Source organism: Eptesicus fuscus, chromosome 6 (assembly GCF_027574615.1).
Source record: "Eptesicus fuscus isolate TK198812 chromosome 6, DD_ASM_mEF_20220401, whole genome shotgun sequence".
NCBI lineage: Eukaryota > Metazoa > Chordata > Mammalia > Chiroptera > Vespertilionidae > Eptesicus > Eptesicus fuscus.
In genome coordinates this window covers 21426363-21447872 of record NC_072478.1, presented here as the reverse complement: position 1 = coordinate 21447872, position 21510 = coordinate 21426363, and the positions used below count along the sequence as shown (strand labels likewise).

Here is a 21510-nt window from a genome sequence, read left to right as displayed (position 1 = left end):
GAGGTGACTAGCAGAAAATAGAAAAATGAAAAACAAATTTTCACATTAGCAAACATTAGCAACTGAGAATAAATGACACATTTACATTTTAGAATCAAGAAAATAATTTCCCTATTTGGTGTATGATCTGGTTCCCATTAAGTCAACCTTGTTGCCATTTCTCATTAGAATTTTCTTTTTCCATTAATCAATTCTTCAAACATAATGTATATTGCTGTTTTATTGATGATATCTTTCATTCATTTGAGGAATATATAGGGTTTCCCAAAAATGTAACCCACACTTTGAATAATTATAAAGGCAGGATTTATCAAAATACATTTTATTTTCAAAATTGACCTATCAGCTTGTACAGTGTGTATATATTTTTTGGGTCACTCTGTATGTTGACTATAGACTATGTCCATGGCACTGTTCAGAGTATGGGAATGCTTTAAAATAAAAGACTCTACAAATTAAGTATGAAGAAAGAATTTAATCAAATAAAAATGATAATATAACATAGCCAATGGTACAGATGTTATAAAGAAGAGAAAATCACATTAAATGGAGAGAGTGGGTAGAGGGTGTTTGTTTGTTGTTGCTGTTTTTACAGAGTTTAGCCAAGACTTGCCAACAGGCAACAGTTTAATAGATACATCAAAGAATAATAAGCTGAGGACTAAGGGGGAAGTTCTTGGCAGACAAAATGGAACGGCCAGTGCAAAGACCCTGAGAAGATGGTTGATTTAGAAAAACCAATGCTCACAATGACTCAGTGTATCCAGGGGAATGAGCAAGACAGAGAAAGTGAGAGATTGTGTCAGAGAACAGTAAGAACACGGTAGCCTGCATGTTGTTGTTGAAACTTCAAGTCGTACAGGATGTCTTGTGCCCACTGTGTAAATGTTGCACTTTATTCATCTGGTTGCAAAAGCATCCAATGAATAAAAAAGAATATCCTCCTTAGTACCTTCTTTTGCTACTAAAGTCACATTGGAATAGAGTCCAGGTACCTCTGTTCTGTGTACTTCTCTCAGTTTATAAGGCAAACACACACACACACACACACACACACACACACACTGGCCTCTTCATCTGTGTTATTTCCATGTCTTTCTCACTCCATCCCACACTGTGTAGTCTAGGAGCAAATACAGTCAAGCTATCCAGATCAAGTGTCTTTTCCAAAAAGAACTTAGGAACAGTACTTAGATATTCATTTCATAAGCCTCCCATGGACAAATACGCTTGAAGTTTCATATGGCTATGTCCCTTCTCTGCCCTGTATTTAAAGAAACATAAACAATATGTTAAATAAACATAGTGGGAGAGACAGAAATAAAATGCACATGAGGAAGAAAAGAGGAGTAATGAGCTCAGCTGGTCCCTGAGAGATGATGAGGAAGCAAAGTCTTCTTTGGATTCTAGCAGCTTTCCAACCCTAATAACACCCCCTTGAGGCCAAGCAAAAATAATAAAGAAGAAAAAAATAAATTTCTCCAAAAGACAGAGGTAGTTATAAATATATGGTATGAAACAACTTACAGATTGACTACCCCAAGTGAAAAATTACCAAAAAATAAACCAATAGCTCACAAAAGGAAATGTACAAAAACAACACAGGTTGAATATTTTTAACATTAAGCAGAAAACCGGTTTTTCCTGTGCCTCTTCTGTATTTATTTGACCAGTAGTGATAGGGGCAGAAATAGAAGGTTGGGGGACCAGCTAGAATTGTAAGAAATATTAATCATGAACTGTTAACCATGACTGTTTTGTTCTGATTAAAGAAGGCACATTGTAACCTGGCTGGCAGTTACACACAGGGGACCTGAGAACTCACCTGGAGATGCAGCCCATCCTCCCATTTTGTGCTGCCTATTATTATGGAAAGATCAACAACTTTGTTGCAGAAACCAGAGCCACCAGCCCTTTGAAGACCCCAGCCCTTGAATATCACTAAGCCCTTTGAAGATCCCCAGCTCTTTTGCATACCTGCAGGCCTTTCAAATCTCCAGCCTGCTTACCTGTTAACTCCCATTGGGCATAACCTTTGGCTACTTCCACATGTAATCTTTGTACTTTTACACAATATAAGCAACTGGTTTATAGTGGGGTGCAGAGCAGATTTTTGTGGATGACCTGCTGCTCTCCCATACTATCTGCAGTCCTGGAATAAATGCTCATATATGATTCAACCCTGTCTCTGCTTAATTGGCTCAAGTAGTGTCAGGAAGCATGGATCCGTTGTTTATCCAGTTACAGTAGGTTTTTATGTAGTTGATGGCAGATGAGATAAGTCCCTTTCTCATTTTTTTTTATGTGGCATCATTGTTTTTCTTGGAGTTCGGGTTTTGACCTCATTTTTGACAAATCAATTGGCACAGTCTAATTCTGGTTCCAATCTTCATGTAACATGCAAAGGCCTCCAGGACATAATCAATCAATCCTGCACATGCCCTAAGGACCATCCTTCTACACTGAGTTACTTTCTTCATATAATGTAGCCTGAGCACCTTGTCATGCAAACATTTATTTCATTGTACTCTGACTTCACTGTGCCAAATCCAAACAAGCAAGAATTCACCTTTGTTTGCCTTTGTTTTTACACAAATTTCTGTGAATATATGTGCATTTAACTAGGAACATGTTTAAGTAAATGTGAAGTTATGAAATTAAAGGAATGACAGGGAGAATGAAACCTGGTTAAACAGTGATTTCAAAGCAACTGAAATCAATTAAAGAAAATTGAGCTGAGCATCAAAAAGTAACAGAAACAAGGTGTAAAATAGCAATAATTTAGTGACACCAATATAGATTAGTAATTAATTGGCAAAGACATAGACATCTATATCTATAAAAGTCTAAGCGACCATTTGACCAAACATTCGACTATTTAACCAGCAGCTATGATGCGCACTGCAGCTATGGGGGCACATGCTAATGCATAGGCATGGAAATATGGAACAGACTGATGAATCTCAGAGGGAAAAGGGGTGGGGGGGAGAGTGGGAAGAGATTCACCAAAGATCTAGAGGCCCAGTGCATCGATTCATGCACTGGTGGGGTCCCTCTGCCTGGCCTGCAGGGATCGAGCTGAAACTGTCAGTGCAACATCCCCCATAAGGTCCCAGATTGTGAGAGGGCACAGGCCAGGCTGAGGGATCCCACCAGTGCATGAATCCATGCACCATGCCTCTAGTAGAAGATAATCTATAATGTTCCTAGAAATAGAGGCAAGTAACAGATGCTCTGTTATTATTTGTTGAATAAATCAAGAATTTGGGGCTCAGTATATATTAACATAAGGTAAGGTTGCAATTCAATATTTTTGAAAAAATTAAGTTGTTGAATAAACCTGGAAGAATAAATATTTTCTTGGGAAAAAATGAAGTTGATCCCCTATACCAGTCATGTTACAAAAAATCAAAGGGATTGCCTACTCACTGTAAGAGTATCCAATCACTTTTAGGTGAACATAGAGAAAACTGCATATTAATGTTTATTGGATGGGCCAAATCATTGTAATTAAGTTAGGACCCTCAAAAGTAATAAAACTGACATATTTAACTAAATAAAATGTAAACATTTTATGATCAAAGAAAGTCAATTGAAAAATAATATTTTTTATTTTTAAAATTTTATTGAATTTATTGGGGTGACAATCAATAAAAGTATATAGGTTTCAGGTTTAGAATTCTATATTAGATCATCTGTATTTTGTATTGTGTGCTCAGGGCCCAAAGTCAAGCCTCCTTTCATCACCATTTATCTCCCCTTTACCCTCTTCTACCTCCCCAACCATAATAATTTTTAAAAATATTTTAAATGCTAATAATGGAACAATAAGAGCACATAACAATAATTTTCAAATTTAAAAGACCAGCAAATATACGACTGATCAAACTCAGAAAAAGTTTGGGAAACAACAAAGAATTTTTTTCAGACCTGCAAACCTGGGTAAAAACTTAAAAAGGTGTCACATTGACTGGGATTGGAACTTTCAAACAAGTAGCAAAGGGGTACTCTTTTTTTCTTTTCTGGAAGAACTATAACGTGTTACAACATTGGGAAACCAATCTGAAGACGGCTATTACAAGTACATATATTCTTTAAGTCGTGGTTTCTCAATCTCTGCACCATTGACATTCTGAGCCAGATCATTGTCTGTGGTGTGGTCTCTCCAGCGCATCACTGGATTCTATCTACACCTCCCAAGTGACAGACAAAATGTCTCTGGACTTTGCTCAATGTCCCCTGGAAAACAATACTACCTCTGGTGGAGAAGCAGAGTTTTAATGTAACAATCTCAGAATGTTTTTGTATAATTATTCTAATAGCAATGTGTTGAGAAAATATATGGAAGGCTTTCAAAGTGTGAATAGTGCAGCCACTTCTTAAAATATTATGTGCACATGGTAATAATGAATTGGCATCACACTAGTTGATTGGAGGGAAGACCATAAAGTATTGCTGAGTAATAAGGAAGAGTGGGCACATGGAAAAAAGACTGTCAACACATAAAGAGAATTTCTGATGGGCACAGATGCTATTTGTGCATTTGTAAAAAAGCATATGACTGTGTATATGTGCATAACATAGGAAGACACATTTTTTAAAAAAAACTTAAGAATGTATGGAATAAAGATTATCAGTAAGAATAATATTAGGTTAAGTGTAGTGGTTACAAAACAATTGTATGAAACAAAATGAAGTTAGAATCAAAATGATCTATATAAAGACAGAAGATAATAATAAGTCAATAATATCAACATAGTCCACTAATTCCAGATTAAAATTCCACAGACTTGCAAACAAAAGAATATTATAGAAGGGCTTTTAAAATCAGGAAGAAAGCAGTGTCTAAGTTATAATTTCTTCTTATATAAAAATAAATGAATTCAAGTATGCAAATGGAAGGTAAAGGTTGTCTATAGTCAAATATAAAAAAGAATGCCTTCCAGAGGACAGTAGAAGATGATGCAAATTTTGGAAATAGAGCTAACAACAAAGGCCAAAGGAACAATAAGGAGATGTGAAACAAGTTGGCAATATGTGTGTAGGGTGATATATTAGTACCAACTATACTCAGAACATTCACTTTTCACTTTTGTTTTATAGCAAGGATTCCAAAGTGAAGAATATAAAATTAGCAGCTAAATTTTTTTTTCAGTAAGAAAAGTGAAAAACAAAAAAGAAATGGTGAGAATACAATATGACTGAGTGACAGATTTGATCCCACACTATTAATAAACACTCACAATTCCCCACATTTACATACATGAAGGTACTCAATAACAAACAGCAAAGTGAGTGGGGGGAAAAACAAACCTCCACTTTCTTGTTTAAAGGAATGCAATGAAAAACAGGAATAAAAACACTCTGACCCCACAACACAAATGTCAAAACTTGTACAGACAATTTACAAGAGAGAAAGCAAATGAATAACTAACCCACAAATATATTCAGGTCACAGGTAATGAAGAAATTGCAAAGTTAAGCTATTTAGCATACCTCCTTTTACTTATCAAATAAATTCTTTTTCGTGTGAATTAAATAACCAGAGTGAAAGGATATACTGTGAAATGCATGTCTTATGAAATATTGTTCCAAGGTAATATTTACAAGAAATAGATTGGATCTGGATCTTCCTCCTCCAGAGGAAGTATGGAAACAAAGTTGAATAGATCCCATGATAAAAACAAAGAAGAACTGCCCTCACTTTACGGAACATGCTTCCATACCTAGCACTGTATGTTCCTACTTCCTTTGGTTGCAAAACTCATTGTATATGTTCTAATTTTACTTGAAATATTCTATGCCTCCCATTGCCACCTCTAATTGGGTTTCCATCAGTTAATTGTCAACAATTACCCATGTGTTGCTGAGATCGATGCTCACTTCTCCTTTTAGCACACAAACTAATCAAGCAAACAAGCACAGGCTGATGCCTGTCAAGAGACCTCAGGTACATGTGCTTGGCTTTGACTCTCTCTGACCCTTTCCTGTAGTACCTACTGCACCTCTGGACTCACCTGTTTGGGAACTCTGAGGGGAAGGTCTCCATGGGAAAGTCCAACCTCCTGGATGGTTGATGATGGAGACTGAAGCTCTCTGCCCAGACAAGACAGCAGGAAGGAGGCAAGCACAGGTCTCCTAGACAAACTTAGGATTCCAAAAGCAACAACCAGATCCCATCCATCTCAAGCTCCCACCTGCTGAGAGACTAGAGCGGAGGTGATATTTACAGCTCTCTATGTCTGCTCATTAGGTACATTTCTATTTTGTTACTCCAACTCCTAATCATCTGATTTCCCTGTGGGTCTGGAGTGAAGGGAATATTTTCCTGCAGATTCTGTTCCCAAAAGGCCAGCTTAGAAGTCAAGTTAATCCAGTGTCTACTAGTTCTTCCTCATGAAATCTGTTTGCTTTCAGCAACTTCTCCCAACCCTGATTTAAGGTATTTCTAGTGTTGGTTAGAAAACTCAACTCTATAAATATTGACTTGTGTTAAGGACAAAGGCTCTGATGTCTTCATAAAATTGCTATTTTTTCTTTTCAATAAGGGGCAGAACTAAATTCCTTTGATGTAAACTTTGGGTGTTACACACTGGGCTTCATGACACATTAGTCAAAACAATTGGCATTTCAACCTTACATCACAATTTATGAACTGTCATTTAGTCCCTCACTATGAAATATTTGTTAATTATAGGAAATATATTCAGGAAGGGAGAGAGAGAAAGAAATAGAAACATCAGTGATGACAGAGAAACATTAATGGGCTTCCTCCTCCTGCATGCCACTTACTTGGGATTGAAACTACAACCTGGGCATGTGCCCTGACCAGGAAATTAACTGTGACCTCTTGGTTTATAGTTGGACACTCAACCACTGAGGCATGCCAGCCGGGTGTGATAGCAATCTATACTAATAAGAGAGAAATATGGTAATTGACCATCACTCTGTGACACCCACAGCCAATCAGGGGGAATATGCAAATTAGCGGGACAAAGATGATGGCTGCCACGGAGCCAGCCCGAGAGGGCAGGAGGCTTGGGTTACCCCTGGTGATGGAAGAAGCCAAGCTTCCCACCAGACTGGGCCAGCTGCCAAAGGAGGGGCCTGTGGGTGGCAGCCATGGAGCAGGCCTGAGCAAGCGGGAAGCTTGGGTTGGCCTCAGCAATGGAGGAAGCTTGGCCAGGGGTGACACAAGCTTCCTGCCTGCCCTAGCCAGCTGCTGAAGGAGGGGCCTATGGGCAGAGGCCAAGGAGCCAGCCTGAGCATGCAGGAGGCTTGGGTTGCCGGGGCTGGCTGCCAAGGGAAGGGCCTGCAAACGGCCCTCAGCCCTTCACTCAGGCTGGCCACGCCACCATCAGGGTGAGGGTTCCCACTGGGGGACATGGCCAGCCTGAAAACAGCCCTCAGCCCCTCTCTCAGGCTGGCCAGGCAACCCAGCGGGGAGTACCACCCTGAAAGGGATGTGGCCAGCCTGAAAATAGCCCTCACCCAGACTGGCCATCTCCCACTAGCTGGGACCCTCACCCCATGGTGGCATGGCTGGCCTCCAAACTGCCCCAGCCCCTTGCCCAGGCCAGCACTGTCCCCAGTGGGGACCCCCACCTCAATGAGGGCATGGCCAGCCTGCAAACCATCACAGACCACTCGCCCAGGCTGCCCCACCCCCCAAGGGAACCCCCACCCTAATCCAGGACACCCTTCAGGGCAAACCAGCCAGCCCCCACCTGTGCACCAGGCCTCTATCTATACTAATAAAAGGGTAATATGCTAATTAGACTGGGAGACCTTCCAGACATTCTCTGGACAAAACCATGGTAGCAGGGCCGAGGTAGAGATAGTTAGAGGCCAAGAAGGGAGGGCAGTTGTGGATGATCAGGCCATTGGGGGGGCATTGGGGGTGATCAGGCTGTGGGGGGGCCATTGGGAGTGAGCAGGCTAGCATGGGGGGCAGTTGGGGGCAAGCAGGCTGGCAGGGGGGCAGTTGGGGGTGAGCAGGCTGGCAGAGGGGGGAAGTTGGGGGCGAGCAGACTGGCAGGCAGAGTGGTTAGGGGCAATCAGGCAGGCAGGCAGGTGAGCAATTAGGAGCCAGCAGTCCCAGATTTCGAGAGGGATGTCCAACTGCTGGTTTAGGCTCAATCCCTGAGGGGTCCCAGATTGGAGAGGGTGCAGGCCAGACTGAGGGACGCCCCCCCCCCCACCACTGCCCCATGCATGAATTTCATGCACTGGGCCACTAATTTAATGATAAAGACAATACTATCAAAGACAATACTATCAAAGATAATACTATCAAAGATGTGAGTAGCAGTCACACTGTGAATTCTTATGTAGGCATTGAAATAAATACGTTAATTAATCAAGCAAACAAACATCAATCTCTTGCCTCTGGGTTAAGTAGAATGGACTCTCAGGTGACAACAGGTAAATGTTCCTGTTTTCCATTCTCTATGACCCTCTCTATCTTGCAGGTTCAGCTGTGTTATTGAACTCACCTGGATAAGATCTATGAGAGGAAAGTCATTGTTGGGACGTCTGAACTCCTCCCTGAATAGATAATGATAGAGACTAAAGTTCTGTTCACAGGCAAGACAGCAGGAAGGTGTGCAGCATCAGTCCCCAGCCAGAGTTTGGGCTCCAAACAAACCAATAATAGTGACAAATAACCATGCCCTCCCAACCTAAGTTTACACATGATGGGAGACAGGAGATGAGAAGATTTTTAGAAATTCCTGTACCTGGTCCTCAAGCACATTTCCCTCTTGTTACTCCCACCGCCAAGCACACGAATATGATATATTTTATAGCAAGAGGAGGATTAGGGTAGCAGATGGAACAGGCTTCGGAATGGGCTACTTTAAGATGGAGGAAGAGTCTGGCTCATCCAGGTAGGACTAAGGTAACTACAGTGGTTCTGGAAATGATAAAGAGACAAAGGAGTTGATCTCAGAGAGATTTTGAAAATGCTACCAAGCTGGCTTAAAGATGGAGGAAGGAACATGTGCCAAGGAATGCAGGTGGCCAGCCACACTAGTCATTAGAAAGAAACAGATCTTCCCCTGAGCCTCTAAATAGGGGTGGGGAACCTTTTTCTGTCAAGGGCCATTTGAATATTTATAACATCATATCATGGCCATATAAAATTATCAACTTAATAATTAGCTTGCTATATTTGGTCAAACATTTAATTAACTCATCCCTAATGCCTTGGCAGAGCAAGATCAAATGATTTCAATAGCCTCCTAAGGCCTGCAGGATGGACATTATCCACACCTGCTCTAGAAGGACCCCAGCCCTATACACATGTTGATATTAACTACTGAGACTCATTTCAAGCTTATGACATTCAGTCTGTATGAGCATATGTTTGTTTTAAGCAACTAGTGTGAGAATACTTTACAGCAACTATAGGATTCTAATGTAGACGTTTGTTCAATAAAACTTGTTAGACAGAACTGAGTTTAAGATTCTTTACTCATTAACTTTGTTTGGGTAAGGGTATTTCATGCTAAAAACACACATGAAGTGGAAGTAAAATTTTAACTATATTTGGTGATATCACCTTCCCCCATCTTCCCCGTTAGCTGTTACAGTGAAGTCCTCACTGCTTAAAATGTAAACTGACTGTGCTGCCTCTGTGGCATTAAGATTTAAGGAATAATGGGTGACCTCTATTTCTCCATCTTTATAACTATAATGACTTTTTTCTCAGTACCCTGTATCTTTGCCTAGAAGTTGGTGAGTCCTCAATTTATATTCCCTGAGTGCATGCCAGAATTTCTCATTAAAAGTAGACAGAACATGACCGCTGGGGTAAAGGCTGAGAGTAGGGTAAGAATTCCTGCCACTTGTTCTAACAGAAAAAGTAAATGGGCAACAAATCCAAAGACATATGCAACCTTGCCAGGAATAAAATAACTCAAAAGTATCACTATTTAGCATTCCTCTTTAGCCTTATTAAATCATATTTTTTCATGTGAATACCCCGTGTGAGAGGAGATACTGCAATGACTGTCTCATGAACTGTTCTATAAGGTTCCATCTCTCTGACTGGTCAGGTCTTTTCAGTAAATACAAAACATGCGCAAACACACCCCATCTTTGAAATGTAATATAAACACTCTCCCTCCACTGCACTGTCATCCACACCTAATATTCTATTTTCTTCTCCCGAACAACAAAACTTCTCAGATGTGTTCTCATTTTACAGCAATCATTTTATGCATCTCACTCATTCTATAATGTCATCCAACTGAACATCCATTCCCATAACTTAATTGTAAACTAAGGTCTTTGTAGTACAGATTCAAACAAACACATATTTCTTAGTGTATTAACTAAATTAATTACACATTAGTTACTTAATCTAGAGTACAAACAGAGATATCTCGTCTCTGGGCTAGGATGATTAGGGTCACAGTGACTCAGGCAAAGTTCTCAGGTTCCATCCTCTCTGACCCTTTCCTGATGTACATACTGGCCTCCCAGACTCACCTGGATGGGTCTCTGAGAGGAAGGTCTCCGTGTGGAACTCCTCCCTGGATGGTTGATGATGGAGACTAAAGCTCTATCACCACACGAGATAGCAGGAAGGAGTGAAGCATCAGTTCCTGAGCCAGCTTTGGAATAAAAAGCAACAACCATGTCCTGTCTACCAAAGTTATACAAGCTTAGGGACTCCACAGGAGAGATATTTACAGCTCTCTCTATATCTGATCATCAGGCACATTTTCATCATGTCATTCCAACTACTAAGCAGGTGATTTCCCCCTGGGTCACTTGGAATAAACAGAAAGGAAATTTTTCCTAATGATTCTCTGATCCCAAGAGACCAGGATAGAAGCCAAGTGTACTTAGATTTTATGGCTCCTTGTCTTGATCTCACAGGCTTTCTGGAGGTCTAACGTTATCCCACCTCTGACTTCATGTTTTCTTCAAAGTCTGATTTGGGGTGGGACATAGACCAGATATCTCTGGAAAATTGCTATTCTCTTCTTCAACAAGGCAGAACTGTGTTCCTTTGAGGTGCAATCCTGGGAACCATACTCTTTGGCTTCCTAACATATTTGTCAAAAATTAGGGCTGTTATCCTTATATCACAAGTTAAGAGATGAAATTTGTGCCTAATAAAATGTCTATAAATTATAAGAGATACATTTAGATATTGTTATGACACATGTCATGAGCTTATCATTTTGTAAGAATTGTCTGATCTAATTTTTAGAAACATTCATTCTATGAGGTAGTATTATTATGAATTTTCTTCCCATTGCAGAAATGGGGCCTGAAGGAGTTTGCTGATCTGCTCAAAGCTCAAACTGATAAGAGATGGGTCTTTGTAGTACAGATTCAAACAAAAAAAGTAAATGGGCAACAAATCCAAAGACATATGCAACCTTGCCAGGAATAAAATAACTCAAAAGTATCACTATTTTATCACCCATCTGAAGGATGCTGCTGAACACTGACAATACCCAACACAAGTAATTATCCTGCCTCAATTGTGCACATTAAAAGGTGAGAGCACCTATTCCAGACCAACTTCACTGTGCAAGTAGATGAGTTCTCAAATATGGAATCTGTGAATTATGAGGAACAATTAAATGAAGGCACACACACACACACACACACACACACACACACACACACACACACAATCTCAGATGCTTGTGTATATCCACCACTCAACATAAGCAAGAAAGACAGGGTCAGTAGGAAGCCAGTGGGGCTGGAGGAAATAGCGAGGGGACAGTGGGAGGAGATAATGTCAGGGAGGAACAGGGCAAGACATGTAGAGCCTTGTGGGTCACGAGGAGGTCTTCGAATTTGGTATTGAGTGAGATTGGAGTCACCAAGGGTTCTTGAGAAGAGGTTGCCCTCTGGCCACTGTTGGGGTAACAGCCTGTAGCGGGTGTGGACTGGGGGCTGAAAGACCAGGGCAGAGGTTACTGCACTGTTCCAAGTGGGAAATAATGAGACTGTTCCAGGGTGGGGCTATGAAGGAGGTGAAAAGTGGGTGAATTCTGGATGGATTTTGAAAGCAGAGCCCTCAGAGTTTTCTGAAGTTGGCACTGGGGTGAGGAAAGGGGGAGTGGCTAGAGAGGGACAGAGATAGAGAAACACATGACTGTAGTATTTTGATCTGAGCACCTGAGTCACTAGGAAGAACACTGAGGCCCAGAGAGGCAGAGTGAGGTGCCCAGGTTGCATATGAGTCCACAGTGGCTTCATCCCCAGCCAAGGCCTGGCCCTGATGTGAGAGCTTTGGTGGTGGGGATATTCTGAGGGGCAGAGCCTGCTCAGAGCCAGGCACCTCCTCCCGTTGCCTCTCAAGTTCACACCCCAGTACTCCCCTCTGGCTCTGTTCTCTTCCTTTCAGTCTTGTTTCCAGAAATACTGCTCCTTAGACTCAGAATATGTGCTTCTGATTCCTTTGTCCTGAAAATATATGGCATGAGCAACCCTGAAAGCCTTATGGTAAAGAGGCTAGAAGCAGGGGTGGGGAGGGGGACAGTCCCCATAGGGATGTGTAGGGCTGTGTCCAGAAGCCCAGAGGGATTTCCAGGGGATCCAGAAGAAGGGCGGCATCCTCCCAAGCCAGGCCAGAATGGCTGCTTCCCAGAAAAGCCTTCCAGCACCCACCCATTGCCACAGTTCCAGCTATTCTGACCCTCCACATCCCAGTTCTCCCCACACATGTCTCCCTAGGAGCCCAGACTGTAGAATTTGGTTTTCCCTGCCCTTTTCTTCCTACTGAGCTCTGCCACTTCCCAGGACCTCCTCTGCTGTGGTGACCAGGGGCCTGGCTCCCAGGAGAGTTCCAAATAGCCTTGGCAGGCTCTGTGTGGAACCAGAGCCACAGGGCAGACTTCCAGCCCTTCCTGGAAATTCTCCTGTCCTGCTGTCCACCATCTGGGCATCTCTGGTTCCCTCCTGCCTCTCCATGTCAAAGGCCTCAGAAGGGTCGTCTGAACTTCGTTGTCCTGAACTGAGCTCTGGCTACTGGGGAGCGATCAACACTTAGAAGCTTGTACTTTCTGGGCTTTAATAAACCAGCCCATCCCTCTCCCGATGGTCTATGAAAGAGGATCTCGTGCTTGTGTTCCTGTTTTACAGATAGGGGAACTAGAGCACAGATAGGCGAGGTTGCTCACCCAGGACCACACTGCCAGACAGTGGCAGAGTTAGGACCTGACCACTGACCACTCCGGTCTTCTGCTCTCATGAGAGTTGTCGACAAGGTTCCAGCTTCCCATTCTGTTCAGGAGAGATACAGGAAATAACAAATGAGTAAGGATATACATTCAGTGAAAAGGGCGATAAAGATCTCAAAAGAGGTGGGCTGGGGGAATGCCGGCTTTCGTTGGGGGTGAATGAATCACTCAGACTCATAACCTAGAAAAGCAGTTATACTCCTGGTCACAATTTATTACAGGGAAAGGATACAGATTAAAATCAGCAAAAAAAAAAAAAAAAAAAAGGCACATGGGTGAGACTCAGGGGATACTAGGCATGAGCTTGCAGGTATCTTCTCCCAGTACAGTCCCAGCTGTGAACACCCCAAGCAATGATGTGTGACAACCTACACTGAGTATTTCCAACCAGGGAAACCCACCTGAGCCTTGATATCCAGGGTTTTTACTGGGAGATGTTCACATGGGTTTGGCTGACCACTCATGTGGCTGACTTCAGCCTATTCAGAGGACAAGCTAATGGTTCATGGTGGTCCAAGGCCTCTACCATGAGTCACATTGTGAGAATGACTCTCTGGCATGGTCTAAGGTCTAAGGTATCCAGACACTTTTATCAGGCAGGACACTCCAGGTCCTTAAAGATGACCTCCCAGGAACAATACAAGGGCATCCTGCAAACAGGCCTTCCTTTGGAAGGTGCAGTATTAAAGCACCCAAGCCCTCTAAGTTAACTCTTTACTGCACAGGATTAAATAGCAAATCAAGAATGCATATTGAAAGAGTTCATGTTAAAGCTAGAGCTGGAAAGCAGTAGGTGCTTATATGATCCAGCCTTCAGATGAGACTGTAGTCCCAGCTGACACCTGGACAGCTGCCTATGAAACACCCTGAAGGAGGAGACATGCAGATGTCTGGGGTGAGAGAGTTCCAGGCAGAGGGAAAGCAGGTGCAAATGTTCTGAGGTGGGATTGAGCTTCCAAGAAGAGAAGAAAGGCCAAGACAGGATGAAGGAAGGAGATGATATCAGAAGGGCCATTTGGAGCAAGGTTAGAATGCTTATGGACAGAATGAAACCCACACCTGGGGCCTGGACAACTGAGCTGCTGGTGGAACCATATACTAAGAAGGGGAAAATCAGTGGACAGACTACAAAACAGCCCTCATGATCCCTGTCTCCTGGTATCCTTGTATAATGCCCTCTTCTTGAGTGTGGGCAAGGCCTCATGACTCACTTCTAACAGTAGAGTAAGATCAAGGTGGTGAGTGTCACTTTCAAGATTTGTTTACAGAACATTGAGTTTTCCATCTTGCTCCCGTGGCATGCGTTCTCTCTTTCTTTTCTTTCTTTTTCTTTCTTTCTTTCTTTCTTTCTTTCTTTCTTTCTTTCTTTCTTTCTTTCTTTCTTTCTTTTCTCTCTTTCTTTCCTTTCTTTCCTTCTTTCTTTCTTTCTCTCCTCTTTCTTTCTTTCTTTCTTTCTTTCTTTCTTTCTTTCTTTCTTTCTTCCTTTCTTTCTTTCTCATCTTGTCCATCTCCCTCTCTCTCCCTCTATCTCTTGATCTGGTGAAACCACCTGCCACATTGTGAGCTGCCCCGTCGAGAGAAGCATGTGGTGAGGAGCTGAGAGCTGCCTACTGAACAACCAGCGAGGAACTGAATCCTGCCAACAACACCTGAGTGGACTTGGGAATAGACCCTTCCCTCATCAAGCCCTCAGTTGACACTGTGGCCCATTAGAGACCTGAAGCAAAGAATCCAGGGAAGCCATACTTCATTCCTGACCCACAAAATCTCTGAGATCATAACTATTTGCTGTTATTTTAGGCCCTTATATTTGGAGCAATTTCTTGCCCAGTAGTAAATTGCTAACACAACAGATTTGGCCAGAGATTAAGAGGTGAATCAGGAGTTACAGTGTTTGCCCAGTTGAAATAAAATTGTAATAGATGTCTGCCTTGGCCTGGCTCCCTGAACTGCAGAGCCTGAGATAAAGATTGATTGCAGGTACATTTTTAGAAATGGATCTAGAAAGCATGAGTAGAGAAGAAGGGTTGTGAGATAGGGTGGTGTAATCAGCAAATAGTGAGACTTTGAATGAACAATTTCTGCAGTGAGTACCTGGGGCTCTGTCCCTCTAGGGACCTCTGAGAGAGTGTAGGACACACCCATGAGGAATGAAGGATCTGGGGTATTGATCCACCAAAAGTGATGGAGGGTCATTCCCAGGGATGCTAACTCCCTATCAATTCTGACGTGGGGCTACATGGGCCATAGAAATCCCCAGGCATAGTATCTCAGGTGTTCACCAGAGCAGGAACTATGGTGAGACAAATGAAGAGCAAAGATTAATTATTCCCTTGTCTTCTTTTTAAAATGTCTTGGCAAATTGCTTGACAGATCCTGTCTTAATTTAACATTTTGCTATTTAAATCATTATGCATGTTTTGTATTAATTTTGATTTTTGAAAGACTGCATTCAAATAATAGTAATCTTTTGACTATTGAGTTTTTGGTATCCCCTTAAATTTTGCTTCTAAGGCAAGTGCCTCATTTCTCACCATTGTCCCAGAACTGAGTTTCATGGCTGAGGGCATCAGCATACACTGGAGAGGACATGGGTGTGAGATGACACATCTGAGTCAGGGCAGGCTCAGTTGTGCTCTAGTAACAAACAAACCCCAAAGCTCAGGGGTTGAAATAATCAGAGGTTTTTTTTCTTACCTGGCTACTATCTGAGCACAAAAGTAAAGAATGTTATGTGTGGCCACTCTTAGCCTTCTGCCCAGGATTTTTTTAATGTGGTGAAATACATGTAACATAAAAGTTACCATCTTAACCATTATTAAAGTGGACAGTTCAATGACATTAAGTACATTCCCATGCATCTATCAACACCATTCAGCTCTAGACTTTCTCATCTTCACAAACTGGAACTCGGTCCCCTTGAAACATTCATTACTCTTCCACCTCCACTAGCCTGAGGCACCTACCATTATACCTCTGGTCTCTGATTTCTGTTGGGACCTTAAAAAAGTGGAGTCATACATTTTTTGTCTTTTTCTGACTAGTTTATTTCACTCCACATAGTATCTTTAAGGGTCGTCCATATTGTAGCATGTGTCAAAATTCTTTACTTTTTTTGAAAAATTTTAAGCAGTCTTTCAAAAAACACATAAGATTTATCATTTTAACAATTTTGAAGTGTGCAGTTCAGTACTGTTAAGTACATTCACATTGTTGTGCAACCAACCTCCAAAACTTTTTCATTTTGCAAAACCTAAACTCTACGCCCATTGAACTTTAGCTCCTCATGCCCCCTCCTCCCACGCCTGACAACCACCGTTGTATTTTCTGTTTCTATGAATTTACTTCAGATATGTCATATAAGTGAAATCATGCACTATTTGTCCTCTTGTGACTGGCTTCTTTTACTCAGCATAATGTCAGCAACTCTACTCTCTCAAATACTTATTTCTCTGTTGTTGTGCATTTCCAATGCCACCTCCTTCCATCAGGACCCCACACCCAACAAATACAAGTGTCAGATTGGAAGTCATTACGGATATATTAAGAGCAGGTCAATACAAAGAGAAGCCATGTCTACATGAGGATGTCAAAAAAGATGGTATCAGGAAAGCAACAGCTCTCTAGCTCTGTTAGTCAATGAGTTAAGTCCCTGGACAGGAGATATCTGGAAGGAGAAAGTTTTACTTTTTGACCCGAGAAAAGGTAAGCTGGAGACAAGTGACAGAAGGGTGATGTTTATATTTGTAAGGGCCTAATCATCTAGTGTAGAATTTCCACATCTGTTCATTAAACATATTTGTACTCTCACTTTCCTCCCTAAGATCATTGAGCTGTTGAGGGTGGATGCAGAAATAAAACTTTACTGAATTAAAATTTAAACAAATGGTGGTCTCTTTGTAGATATGGCCCCAATTCTTTGTCTGTTTCCATATCTTGGCCAATGGGACCATGAGCTCATCCCTGCCAGAGCTGTACTCTTCTTTTCCACCGTTCAATCTTGGGTGGACTTGGGATATTTTAGTTGTTTTGGCCAATAAAATATGGTAGAAGTGACAGTGCATTTTACCAGGTCTTGGTGCATTGCCACTGCTGTCACTCAGAATCCTGGCTGAGCCATGTGAACAAATCCTGGTGCCTTCCAGAGAAGGAGAGAACATCAGACAGAGCTCATTTATTCCAGCCAAGCCTCCCTAGGTCAGTCACCATAGCTGAGCCCCTAATATATTAGAAAGCCTAGCCCAGCTCAGCAGATACACCCCAACTGACTACAGACTCGTGAAGAGACCAGTGGAGAATAGAACACCCACCCCACTATACAAACCCATTAGAAAATAAAGGAATTATATTAAACCATTTGCCTTTATGATGGCTTGTATATAGCAATAATGAATTGATCCTATAATCAAAGAGAACAGAACTGAGGGAAATGATAGTGCTTTGCTACTTCTTACTTTTGGCATTTGTACTGGTATTTGAAGACAGCACTCACAATCATTCTGTTATTTAAATGCATTTCAGATAACTGTATATAAGTGCCTCCACGGAAGCTCCCTTCCAGGTAGTCAGGACAGAATGGAAGGACATGCATGTTTGTGCAGGAAATTTGTGATGCTTATTCACATGACTGGGCATGACTTTAACCCCTGTGTGATGCATCCTTTGGTAATAAAGATTGAAGATATTCCTGAGTATAAACAAGATATATACATTGTATGATTCTGAGATTGTTCGCTCCTTTTGGTGGATTTGAAAATGTTTAGAAAAGGGGGGATATTAGCTTAGGGCACTAGGAGGAGGCACATTTGTAGGAGCACATTGAATGGTTTTCATCAGAAACAGGAAAATAGTTCAGAAAAAGCACATAAAACACTTCAGGTAGTTTTTCACCCCAATATATAAGGACCCTTCACATAGATCATATACACACTTTAATGAGTAGATGTATGCCATGAAAAAAACATTTGAGTAGTAATAAGTTGTATGTTTATTTTTGCTTCATCATATTTAAGAACACTTAAGACTCTAACCATATTAGATCAGTCTATTTACATTTCCATGTAGACGCTTCTTGGAAACATGAGTTAGATAGTCAATTTTTGCCAGTGGCTATGATAAGCATGGGGACATACAGCTGAATGAAGACTATAAAACCAGGAGATGAGCTATAAAACATACTAGCATGTTAAAGTCTACATTATCAAGGATAACAATAATGATAGTGCTATAGAAAATGGTGATGAGCATATAAGTGAAAACTGGGGTCTCAGATTTTCCTGTACAATAAAATTATGCAAATGCCCTTAGTATCCAAGTGCATTTTGTCCATAGGAATAGGATAATACATGACTATTATTTGAGGAAAATAATGGAAAATTACTTGGAATGATATATGTCATAAAAGAATAAATTATGCTAAAGTAATTTATGTTAACTCATCAGTTAAGTGAGAATTATGTATGAGCCAAAGATTGGCTTTATTTGTGTCAGAACATCAGGCTCTGAGGCTTTGAACCCTGCTTTTATGGGCACTTCTTCAGACTGCTATAGTTACCTTACCTGCCAAAGAATCTTTCTAGGGCCCTCTTTATGTCATTGTTCTTCAGACTGTAGATGAAGGGGTTCAGCATGGGTGTGACCACGGTGTACATCACCGAGGCTGTTGCACTTGAGTATGAGCTCTGGGAAGAAGCAGAGCTGAGGTACACTCCTAGGCAAGTACAATAAAATAAGGAGACAACTGAGAGGTGAGATGCACAGGTAGAAAATGCTTTATACTTTCCCTGAGCTGATGAGATTGCACGTATGGAGGAAACGATCCTAGAGTATGAGTAAAAGATTCCAGCAAGGGGTCCAAAGCCCAGCAACAGAGTTAAAAAATAAATCATAACGTTGTTAAGAAAAGTGTCAGAACAGGCAAGTTGGAGCACCCGATTGAGTTCACAGAAAAAGTGGTGGATTTCCAAGTCTGAGCAGAAGCACAGACGCAACACCATTAAGTTATGTAACAAGGAATGTAGGGCACTCAAGATCCAGCACACCAGAATTAGCAGTCCACAGAGCTGGCGGTTCATGATCACCAAGTAGTGCAGGGGGTGGCAGATGGCCACATACCTGTCATAGGCCATCACGGTCAGGATAAAGTTGTCCAACACTGCAAAGAGGATATAAAAATATATCTGAGTGATGCAGCCTTCATAGGTGATGGCTTTGCTCTGTGTCTGGATGTTCCATAGCATCTTTGGGACAGTGGTGGAGGAGAAACAGATGTCTACCAAGGACAAGTTGGAGAGAAAGAAGTACATAGGTGTGTGGAGGTGGGAGTCTGAGCTGATGGCCAGGATGATGAGCAGGTTTCCAAACACAGTGATCAGGTACATGGAGAGGAAAAGTCCAAATATGAGTGGCTGCAGTTCCAGTGCCTGTGAAAGTCCCAGAAGAAGAAATTCTGAAACTTCTGTACCATTGCCTTGTTCCATGTGTTAAAGGTGACTGCCAAAAAAAAAAAAAAAAAAAAAAGAAAAGAAAAAATGGAATAACTAATTTTCACATTAGCAAGCATTAGTAAATGAGAATAAACGACACATTTGAATTTTACAATCAGGAAAATGATTTCTATATTTGGCATATGATCTAGTTCCCATTAAGTCATCTCTATTGCCATTTCTCATTAGAATTTCCTTTTTTACCATCAACCAATTCTTCAAACATAATACGTATTGCTGTTTTATTGAGGGTATGTTTCATTCACTTGAGGTATCTATAAGGTGTCCCCAAAAATGTAACTCACACTTTGAATAATAATAAAGGTAATATTTATTAAAATGCATTTAATTTATAAAATTCAGCTATCATATTGTACAGTGTGTATACATTTTTGAGGGTGAGGGCGACATCCAGTATCTTGACTATAGACCATGTTCCAGGCACTGTTCACAATATGCAATGCTGAAAAAGAAAAGTCTCTATAAACTAATGACAAAAAAAATAATCAAATAAAAATGATAATATCACATATCCAATGGTGAAGATGCTATAAAGAAAAGTAAATCACATTAAATGAAGATAATGCACAGACAGTGTTCCATTTTACAGAGTTTAGCCAAGACCTGCCAACAGATGACAGTTAAACAGACACCTCAGTGAAGAATAAGCAGGAGACTAAGAGGGGTGTTCTTGGCAGACAAAAGGATCAGCCAGTGCAAAGGCCCTGAGGAAGATGCTTGTTTTAGAAAATCAATGCCCAAAATGACCCAGTGTATCTGGGGGAATGAGCAAGGCAGAGCAGGGTGAGAGATGGTGTCAGAAAATAGTAAAAAACAAGGTAGCCTGCATGTTGCTGTTGAAACTTCAAGTCATAGGGGGTGCCTTGTGCACACTAGGTAAATGTTGCACTTTATTAATCTGGTTGCAAAAGCATCCAGTGAAATGAAAAGGATCTCCTCCTTGTTACCTTCTCTTAATTTTAGAGTCACATCTATATGTATAAAAGTCTAAGTGACCATTTGATCATTCGACTGGTCGCGATGATGTGCACTGACCACCAGGGAGCAGACGCTCAATGCAGGAGCTGCCCCCTGGTGGTCAGTGCGTTCCCACAGTGGCAGCACTGCTCAGCTGACCAATGGGTGCCAGATGCAGGGCTTACTGCTGGCCACCACAGCCCGGAGACTGCAGCGGAGCCGCAGCGAGCCTACCAAGTGGCAGTGGCAGGCACAGCAAAGCCAGGATGAGCAGGAGCAGCAGGCAAGAGCAGCACGCAGTGTTGGACTGCTGGTTTCAGCCCGATTCCCACAGGCCACACTGAGGGACTTCCACCTCTAGAATATATGAGTCAAGGTACTTCTGCTCTGAGGACTGCTCTCAGTATTTAAGGCAAACACAAAACACACCAGGGCCCCTTCATCTGTTGTGTCCCTGTCCTTCTCCCTCCCTCCTGCACTATGTAGGCTACGAGTAGATACATTGAGCTACCAGATTGTACAGTGTGTGTACATTTTGAGGGGGACATCCTGTATGTTGACTATAGACCATGTTCCAGATTAAGTCTACATCAAGTATCTTTTCTTAAAAGAATTTAGAAATAGTACCTAGATATTCATATCAGAAGCCTCCCATGGACAAATACGCTTGAGACTTCATATTGCTATTCCCATTTTCTGCCCTGTATTTAAAGAAACATGAACAATAGGTTAAATAAACATAGTGGGAGAGACAGAAATAAAATGCACATGAGGAACAAAAGAGATCTAAAGAGCTCAAGTGGTCCCTGAGAGATGATGAGGAAGCAAAATCT

The 21510-nt window shown here is 41.6% G+C and overlaps 1 protein-coding gene across 1 annotated transcript; it reads right to left on the bottom strand.

The window, feature by feature from the left end:
- Nucleotides 1-18769: 18769 nt before the first annotated feature.
- On the bottom strand, nucleotides 18770-19693 carry LOC129149282 (olfactory receptor-like protein OLF4). Its single transcript, XM_054716859.1, has one exon. The coding sequence runs from the start codon at nucleotides 19691-19693 to the stop codon at nucleotides 18770-18772; it is 924 nt and encodes a 307-aa protein (XP_054572834.1).
- Between the last annotated feature and the right edge of the window lie 1817 nt (nucleotides 19694-21510).